This window comes from Colias croceus, chromosome 8, assembly GCF_905220415.1.
Source record: "Colias croceus chromosome 8, ilColCroc2.1".
Classification (NCBI taxonomy): domain Eukaryota; kingdom Metazoa; phylum Arthropoda; class Insecta; order Lepidoptera; family Pieridae; genus Colias; species Colias croceus.
The window spans coordinates 1,305,216-1,314,966 of record NC_059544.1 but is presented as its reverse complement, the minus strand read 5'-3'; the positions used below and the strand labels follow the sequence as shown (position 1 = coordinate 1,314,966).

General features: G+C 34.3%; 2 protein-coding genes across 2 annotated transcripts in view; both read left to right on the top strand.

The window, feature by feature from the left end:
* Positions 1 to 2,749: 2,749 nt before the first annotated feature.
* LOC123693674 (acidic leucine-rich nuclear phosphoprotein 32 family member B-like) lies at positions 2,750 to 7,346 on the top strand. Its single transcript, XM_045638868.1, has 3 exons — positions 2,750 to 2,972; positions 4,616 to 4,805; positions 5,450 to 7,346. Exons 1-3 carry the CDS (start codon positions 2,868 to 2,870, stop codon positions 5,500 to 5,502), a joined length of 348 nt encoding a protein of 115 aa, XP_045494824.1. The 5' UTR covers positions 2,750 to 2,867; the 3' UTR covers positions 5,503 to 7,346.
* Positions 7,347 to 8,845: 1,499 nt separating this feature from the next.
* Positions 8,846 to 9,751, top strand: part of LOC123693661 (neutral ceramidase-like) — a 43,586-nt gene continuing 42,680 nt past the window's right edge. The window contains exon 1 of the mRNA XM_045638848.1: positions 8,846 to 9,154. The gene's annotated coding sequence lies outside the window, so the exon portion shown is untranslated. The remainder of the gene's footprint in view (positions 9,155 to 9,751) is intronic.

Sequence of the window (9,751 nt, the reverse complement as noted above, 5' to 3'; positions counted from 1 at the left end):
TGTAGTTTTAATAAATATTTTAGAAATGCCATGACACTTGTATTCTGTAACGAGTATTAAAACATAAAAATGTAATAACAATTCTTATTATATTTGACCCTATATGGAGCTTTTTTTAGTCCTTTGTAGGACTAACATAAATCCATTAGGAGCTTACTTTATTAATTTTTCTCACTTTTTCACTTTAATTATAAAATTTTCCATGCTTAAAGATATACATATACGGGGTGTCCCACTGTTGGTATACTAAGCTCAAAGGAGGTTATAGTTTAGCATACGCTGAGTATATACGTAAAAAATACTTATAAAATTCCAGATGCATTTTTTTTTCAAATAGATGAATTCTTAAAACTCTATGTGTACACCCCTAACAAGCAACCCGCCCAACTTTGCCACCCGCACGTGATTTAAGATTGTATTTTCATAGACAAAATGCTCACATTAGAGAAGCGGTATATGCCGGCTGCGCGAAGCTAGAGAAGAAAACATGGATTTTCAGGACAAATGTAGCAAAAAAATTTTGATATAATTTGTATGCAAAACTGTATACCTACAAATGCTCAATTTTACGTTTATTTTTTTGAAATGATACAAATTAGAAATATAAAAGTTATTATTATTGCAAAGTGCGGTTTGGAACTGGACATTTGAATTTATTATGTATATATTATAATATATAATTTGGCTTAAACTTTCGTTAAAAATAAATTCCTTTGCTATGGTAAATCAGTACCTATTCAAAAAAATATATTAAATACCCATAACACTCCCTATTACACATAAATTAAATTTAATTAAAGCTCAATGATCAAAATTGGTTTTGGTTTGAATGATATGAAAAAACTGCGCAGAATGTCATGTTTGTGATAATAATATGTACCTACCTATGTATTATGTACCTACCTATATTGGAGAAAAAATTGCATACAAAAATACCAGTAGCGCCGTGTTCAATAGCGGACGTTTGTGGAACTAAATATATTTTGTTATAAATTTTATGAGAACAATTTTAAAAATATGAGGATTTTACTAAAAATGTTGAAATATTTTTCAATTAACAATTTAATATACCTACCTACGCATAGGTACACTTCAACTGAACTAGTGGTGAACTATAAATGTGATCTTCAGGTCAGGGATCTGTCATTGGTTGCAGTGTTTCTTTTTAATTATTTTTATGTAACTAGATACATATTTAAAGTTCTTAGACATATTTTTATTTTATTAATATGTTATAAATAATAATGTTTAAATAATTGTATCTCGTATAAGTAACTATATTAAAATTAAATAATAAAATAACAAAAATAAAATCCACTGGTTCTTATCTACCTAGGTGCTGTTTGTCAATTATTTTAGAATAAAAGATATTATAATTTATAATATTATGATAAAATCCACGGCAGGTATACAAGGTTCCCCCTATAATTACTAACGTATTTATGTAAGAATTATTAAGTTAGAAAGAAATAAAGATTGTTCAAAAATATCATTTTCCAATTTCGTGATTTTACCTTATAACACAATAGTTTAAATAGTTCAGGATACATCGCCCATTTTTGCAAGTGACTACTATCAAGCTGATTTTACGTTTGTAGCTTTATTTTGATGAGACACCGAATAATTTCGTGTACGAAACTCTCGATTGTGGTAGATAACAGAGATAACAAGGATAAAAATTTTTGATTTGATGGTTCTCAAATATTTATTACGCAATTTGTAGGACAATATGTCTGTTGAATTATATAAACATTAACTAAGTGAAAACAAAAAAATCAGCTTGTTAGTAATCATTTATGATGACCTCGTTATCGATACACTTTGGAAAGGGGGACTCTTTGAACCAACCATAGATTTTGTAGGACAAATATTTTTTTTCGAATAATTTAGGTAATTATCTTGAGATTGAACAAAAAAAAAATTCAGTTAGTAATAAATATTTGAGAACCATCAAATCAAAAAAAATTATCCTTGTTATCTCTGTAAGCTACCACAATCGAGACTTTCGTACCTACACGAAATTATTGGGCGTCTCATCAAAATAAAGCTACAAACGGAAAATTAGCTTGATAGTAGTCACTTGCAAAAATGGGCGATGTATCCTGAACTAATATGACCATATTTTATTCAAACAAGATCAACACTCTAGTGACAATACTTTTTTGAGGTATGTATCAACTATATTAGACTAGTGGTCCGCCCCGGCTTCGCCCGTGGTACATATTTCGCAAAGTAATAAAAAAAATATCTCCATCCCAAATTTCATGCAAATTGGTTTAGTAGTTTAGGCGTGATTGAGTAACAGACAGACAGACAGAGTTACTTTCGCATTTAAAATATGAAGTAACTAGGTACATATGGATGAAATATTCGATTTTTTTTTATGAAATTTTCTAGCCTCGCTTAATGATTGCTAAATGTCAGATAATTTACTTTCCCGCTATTTCAAAATGACATATGACGTCTTGTTCAACGCCGCGTAGTGGAACAAGTTGGAACAATTTATTACAACGAACCCATAAAACTCATTTTTAATCAAAAATTGCATTTCGTGCATTATTGAATTTACTATTCTGAGAAGCTTTAAGCGTTTTAAAATTATCTAGTACCATTTTCTTGCACAAATAAGCCATCGTTTATAGTTTTAATTTTTAAAACGATTGTCCACATGCCGATTACAAATTTCCAATGGCCGCCATGCTCAACCAATCAGAAGCGAGGCGTGTAGAAGCCCGCGCCATCTTCGATTTCAAACTCGTCTCCGTCTCGCCGCCCGTTCACTCGATCAGTCAGTCGCGCGTCGGTTTGGAGTAACCGTATACTTAACCCTTATTAATATTAGTAATTAATAAAAAATCAGAACAATCATGAGCTCCAATGAAAATAACAGTGAAGTGGCCGTAGACAAGGTCGGAGATGAGAAATCAGGAGACGCTAAAAGTGACCTGAAAGGAGCCAAAAGGGCAGCAGAGGTGAGTGCACATGTCAAACAGTATGTATTCATTTTAGAAGCTCGCCATTTTATTGAGCATTATAAAATAGGTTAACCGTCATAATCTCCTCACACAAAAAATATTTTATGTGTAATAGTGATAACTGTAGTAGCTATTACGTTTTGCCGCTCAAATAAGAATCGCAATGTACCGGCTTATTTCTGGATAGAATTTCTATGCGTTTAAGCGGCATGAGGTAATCGATGAGTCAGTCAAGAATTGTTTTCAAATTTTATTATATATGAAATATACTAATTATGCTGTATCTACACTTATTCGTATTACTCTTTATAGTTTCGGTTTTGTTTACTCGTTTTCAATACGGAGGCATGACCTTGGCAGAAAAAAAACATGGCGCGAGAACGTACGCTCATGTCCTCATTGATATAATAATTGTTAATACAAATGTTTTACATTGATCTATGAAGTCCTTCAAATGAGTGTGCTTAATATCGATTTTATAGCAAGTTATTTTTGAGTAGTTGTATTGCCTGGCTCGATTGTACGTACCTAGCGTGATGCTAACTATGTGGAAACATGGCCGTTGCGTGAATGTCATTGTAGATGCCGGACTGTCATAGATAAAACCAGTAAAATGTATATTTATATAGGTACCTAATCTAGTTGTAGAGTAGTAATATTATTATGAAATAAATACTTTTCTTATGTATATTTTCTTGGCGTTGAATAATGAACACTGCATTAAATTAACAACATTTATGAGCGTCGTATAAACTAGTCAATGACCCGGCTTATTTGCATGTAGGTGTTTAAAAGTATTTCATACTTCCTTTGTTTCTCATCATACCTCAATCTATGAGGCACGGAAAGTACAAAAATAAATATTATTTTTATCTAATCAATAACAGTCTTCTTCGTGGAGCGTTAACCTAGTTTCGAGCCAACATGCCTCGTGTGCATTAAAATGTTGAGTATGTACCTATCTATACCTAATGAAAGTCATTGTTTATTTTCCTATTTTCAATATGTTTAGATGTTTTTATAACAATTTGGGTGTTCACTTAAAGAAAGTTTGAGTCGGTGTCATTTTGGCGGTTTGTAAACGTTCTACGTCACTGCTCATGTTGAGCACGGGTGGCCGTCTTTCTTTCATGTTGCTATTTGCCAAGGGAAAATAGGCTTTACGCTAGCCCGCCTATATTATTCTGTCCCGTTCCATACTTATTACCCACGCTTCTTTATTGTTACGAATCTTTGTCACCTGCCTTTCATTATCTTGCACGTAAGCCGGCGCATTTTTGTCTATGAATCTAAGTGATGCGTCGAGTTCAATGTGAATTGAAATTGGCCGATAGCCAGGATTATTTGCACAATTATATTTTATTATTAAAGATAATTTTTAAGTTTTTTAAGTGAAACTTTATCGGGTTTGGAAAAAAATTGAGTGTAACATTTTTTCGTTATGCGTGACATTTTTCCGTTACGCGCCATCTTTTTCTTATCCCTACTAGTGATTCTACGTATTTCTGTAAAGTTGCATATAGTAAATTATTTTTTGAAAAATAAGGTCATAAAGAAATTTCACTTCTTACATGAGTACACTAGTACACGCACACATTTTTTTCATACATGTATGTTATGTAAATAAAAATTGTTCATAGGATAAAGCGACAGAAGCGAAAAAGGCGCGAAAGGAAGAAAATGGCGGGGGTGGTGAAGACGAGCCTCACAGTGAAGATGAGGATCTAGAAGGAGAGGGTGAAGAGGGCGAAGATGATGATGAGGAAGTGGAGGGAGAGGAAGGTGAAGAAGACGAGGAGGAAATCGAAGGAGAGGATGACGATCTCGAAGGTAGGAATAACCTGAAATTTTATCGTAATGTTACTATTTACTCGATGCCGCCAAAAATACATCGTGTTGATAAGAAGTTGATATATGTTCACTGTTAAGAAATGATATTTTGCATATACATATGTATGTTTTGTGTACGATAAGACATGTTCTGAAATTACATTGATTAATATAGTTTATTTAAATTAGATAAACATGAGTTTTTAAATATGTAGACGTTTACAATAGCCATTGAAACCTACCAAGTTCACGATTCGTCTAGACTTAGCCCCTATTACATTCTTAAGTTACACGCACATCGCGTGTCGTTTATTGACGCACACTACTATCTTATTCCCTTCATTATTACTTCATAGCGTCAAAATTTTAAATTTATAGTTCATACCGCCGATGCGGACGGTAGCGTTTTTGTTTTCGATTCCACTTTAGTCAGCTATTTTTCAAATCTATATAAAAATAAGTCGGGTTTTCCTTCCAGAATGCACGAACCGATTTCCACGGTTTTGCATTCGTTGGAAAGGTCTCGGGCTCCGTGAGGTTTATAGCAAAGAAAAGGTCTCTGGTGGCGAAACGGAGTTCGCCCGTTGTTTGCTAGTGAGTTTATACCTATTAGGCACAAGATATAGCAATTTTTTTTGTTACAGATGAAGAAGTTGAAGAGGAGCTAGTTGATGAACAAGAAGAGGATGACGCGTAATACGTCTCGTGCTTCTTTTTAAGGACAATGTCACAGTGTAGTTATCAGTGCATGTGACGCCCGGTTCTGGCCTCGTCTCGCCCCAACTGACAAGCGACAGCGTACCACCAGCCCAGTTGAGAACACTCGGGGCCTACGCTCCCACCTAAAACGGGTGCACCTCTGTTTAAATGACAAGAATGTAATTAAGTCTAAATCCAGTGCAGATTTTCAATTTTTTACCACGTTTAAGTTCGGTACTGATGCTGTATCATTATTTTTAGGACTGGTTGCAACAAATATTTTTAAGACTTAGTAGAATGCTGTTGAATTTTGTCATAAAATGTACAAATGTGTTTTTGAAAGTAAACTTAATTTCTAAGTGAATCCATTCTGTATTTAGGTTAACCTGTGAGCCCGAATGGCGAAGTTGTGATATTTTTCTACAGTTACAGCTTTATCCTAAACTGAAGTATAGACATACCTGCGTGACTATTTTCAATAGATTAAGTCACAAAGCTCAATCCTACATTTTATTGTTGTTGATGAGAGTTTGTGTGTACATATTTAGCGTAAGTGAAGCCTGAGATTTATAATAATGTAAAATAGTGTGATTATCGCATGCAAGTACATCTGGTTTTAATTTTTTACCTAATCAGATCACCCCAGTCACCCTTGCTCTGGCGTCAGTCTTAAAACTCTGCGGAACGAATAATGAATTATAAATTATTTGCGCTGTATATCTTGAGAAATGAGTCCAAGGAGTTTAGAGTTGCGACAGAGTACATAAATACTTTAGCCGCCACAAACTTCTTCTCGTACGTATTCCATACGAATGCTTTATTAGAAAAACATCACAATTTTGCCATTATCTTGTGCACATCGCGCGCCCGCCGGCCGCCGCTCGCTCCCCTAACGACTGATAAAGAGAGCGCGACGGTCGCCGCGCTGCGATAGCGAGCCTTCATACCTAAAACCGGCCTGTAATTTTGTCCATATTTAATTAGGATGATAATACCTTTGGTTCGGTATTTGAATGTTTCGAAGAATGGAATAAGAGATTCCTAGGTTAACAAGTTAGTATGTAGGTTGGTACGTTATAATTTACGAGGGGACGCAACGGGAGCCGGCGGGGGGGTGCGCGGCTAGAAGCGTCAGCGTCAGCGTCTCCCCCCGCGGAGCGCGTGGCCTCGTTCGATTTGCCGCGCACCGGCTTGGGTCCCCGCGCGCCCGCGCCCCCGCCCCGCCGGCGTCTGTCGCGACCGACACTTACCAAGCCACGGCAACGCGTCGGCCGCTCGTGGAAAATCACCCATTGAGCGCGATCCATCGCTCGCCGGCCCGTGGCGGCTCGGCGAGCGATGTATCACAAAGCCGTACACTGTCGCCCGAGCGTCGTTTCTATCATGTTTTATAACACGCAGATATTTTGCTCGCCGTTCACGCTGTCGTCTCTAGCTGGATGCCGGACGATTAAACAATAACACATCGCAAATGGTTATATTTTTTTTACCTGACACCTGGCATCTAGAAGAGAACGCGGTGTGAATCGAGCCATGCAGCTTTAGTGAATACCTCTCCGTTGGCGTTTTTTCCAAATGGAGAAATTATGAATACGTTATTAATTAATCAATGACATTGAAATAAAATTGGAAATAAATTGAAATATAAATGAAATTTTATAATTAATCCCGTCGTCCCGCCTTTCGTTTTATGGTAAGATTGAGCTGTCGCTATTGTGTACGATGTACGGCTAATGTGAATACCTTAGTACGATTTATTTATTTGTGATGTTGAACACATTGATTTTCTACAATGGACGAAATGTAAATACAACCGATTTTAAGTAAAACGTTATTTTGTTTTCTACGCTTATTTATTTGATCCTTTTAGGCATGTGTTGACAAATTTATAACCTACCTAACAATGCCAAATCCTCAACGCGAAACTGCGAAGATAAAGTAGGTACATATTAAAAATAAATTTCGCAAATAAAACGATAAGAATGTTGCCTGATTTGAGATACTTTTTATTGGCTCAAAGAAAAGATGACATTTTTTTTCACTAATCTCCGTTTAAGGTAAGATATGACAAGAATATGCATTGTATCATGATTGTATGTATATTTTGAAAAATAGGTATTCATAAAATAGTATTTTAGAAGCTAATATTATCATAACACTAATATAACTAGAGTAGGTACCTAATCAATTTATCTACACATGAATGAAGGTTAGGTACCTAAGTACCTAACTAGGTATCTCTAGCCAGTGATTTTGCATGAATTTCGTACTGTTTGCTATGGAAACGAACTTAGCGCCATCTATACGTAAATATTCGTTTTAAAAACATCGAATCTAGGTGGCGCTTATGCAAAATTACGATTTCAAATTATTCCTAGTAGATGTCGTCAATTGTCATGCTAGGTATCATTTTTGTGAATAATATTAACATCAGATATACAATAGGTACTAGTAATATGTAAACAATTCACAGTAATACCTAGGTACTAATTAACAAGAATAACATTAAATGCTTTTTTTCCAAATGAGTGATGAACACAGTAGGTAATAATGAAATGACAACACAAGATGGCGTGTTATCAAAATATTTTGGCGGGAAATACGAACTTCATGCAATCTCAATCCAATAAAAATGTTAAATATTTAAACCTTAGGGAATACTTACCATGGTACGGAATACCTACGTTGATAAAATTATATTTCGATACACTTCACAAAATATATTATTTACAATAATTAATCTCACAGTACTTAATTGTCTACAACGTATTACGTAGGTACCTAATATGGATGGGATAAAATTTTGTCAGTTATTTATTCGTATTAAACATTAACTGAATAAGATTACCTGAAATTTGTGTAGTTTCAGTCCAAAGTGCTTACCTTAACTTTGATACTTGCTTCCTTCTTGCTTCCATCTGGAATTCACAATTTATTTCAAAAATTCATCACTTAGGTAGGTATGTTTAACCAAAGATTACGAAATATTTCCTAGTTACTTACTTACTACTACTCTTATAATTATTATTATAGAAATTAAATGAACGAAGTATTCGGTAACAACGTCTATTCAAATTTGCGATGTTCGATTTTGAATAGGTAGGTATCTGTTATAGTTTGACATTTCTTATTCTTTTTAGTCACAGATTAATATAGGTAATAAAATTTACAGTCCACAGCTAATACTGTGTCAGTGTAAAAATAGGTACCATATTGGGTTGATAAAAAAAAAATATGTTCGTTATGTAGATTCATGTGATTCATGTAAATACTAAATTGTAAGTATTTATTCATAAAAGGGAAGATCATAACTTGGTCATGCCCACAGTCATGACTCATGCCGGCTGCCGCAGCTCGCAGCCTTCTGCCTGCATGAAAATAATTGAAAACAAAATACAAATCAGTTTGTGTCAAACATCGTATCGTGTTGCACGTGTGACTTTATTTTTAAACCTCGCGCTGGTAATCGCGATCGTGAATTGTTAATGAATTTCACCCCAACCAAACTTATTTAAGTTGAACATATTTTTGATTGACAACAGTGTGCCCAGTTAAAAGTGCAATGAATTGTGATAATAGTTTTCTCTATAACGATTGTCCGAACAATTGAAAACATAGTCGTATTGAGTACAAGTGCTTATTTGGAAAAGGTAATCTTATGAATTTTAATTCTTAAATTATCTAATACCCGATACTATATAGGTACCACCTAAGTATACCACATATTTCAGTAGATACTTAGCACATTTTTGAAATAGCCCGATAAAAAAAATAACCCGATACTGACATTCGAACAAGTGTTATTGTTTTCAAAACGCTTTGTTGTTATTTGTCACCGCCCGGATTGGCTGAAAGCCATGATCTAGTTATATATTATGTTTATATGAAACTTAGATTTACTTTATTTTGTAATCTAAGATATGACATAATAGATGCCCTTATCCAATAAAATAAAATAAATTAAGTAATAAAAATCGGAAATGTACCTACCTAAAATGCACCTAAGTACCTATGTGAATTATTGTGAAATTAAAAATAAATCGTCAGTCGTCACAAAGATCAATCAAAACGAAGGGTTTTGCTTTTTATGGCTGTCCGTATCCGTAATTGTCTATGGTAATTGTATGATATTTTTTTAAAGATAATACCTACCTAGGTAGGTACTTACATAATATAAAATAAATTTTGTTTTAAATAGACTTGCTTTATTTTTGAAACGTTATTTTTTACAAAGAAAACTTTTAATA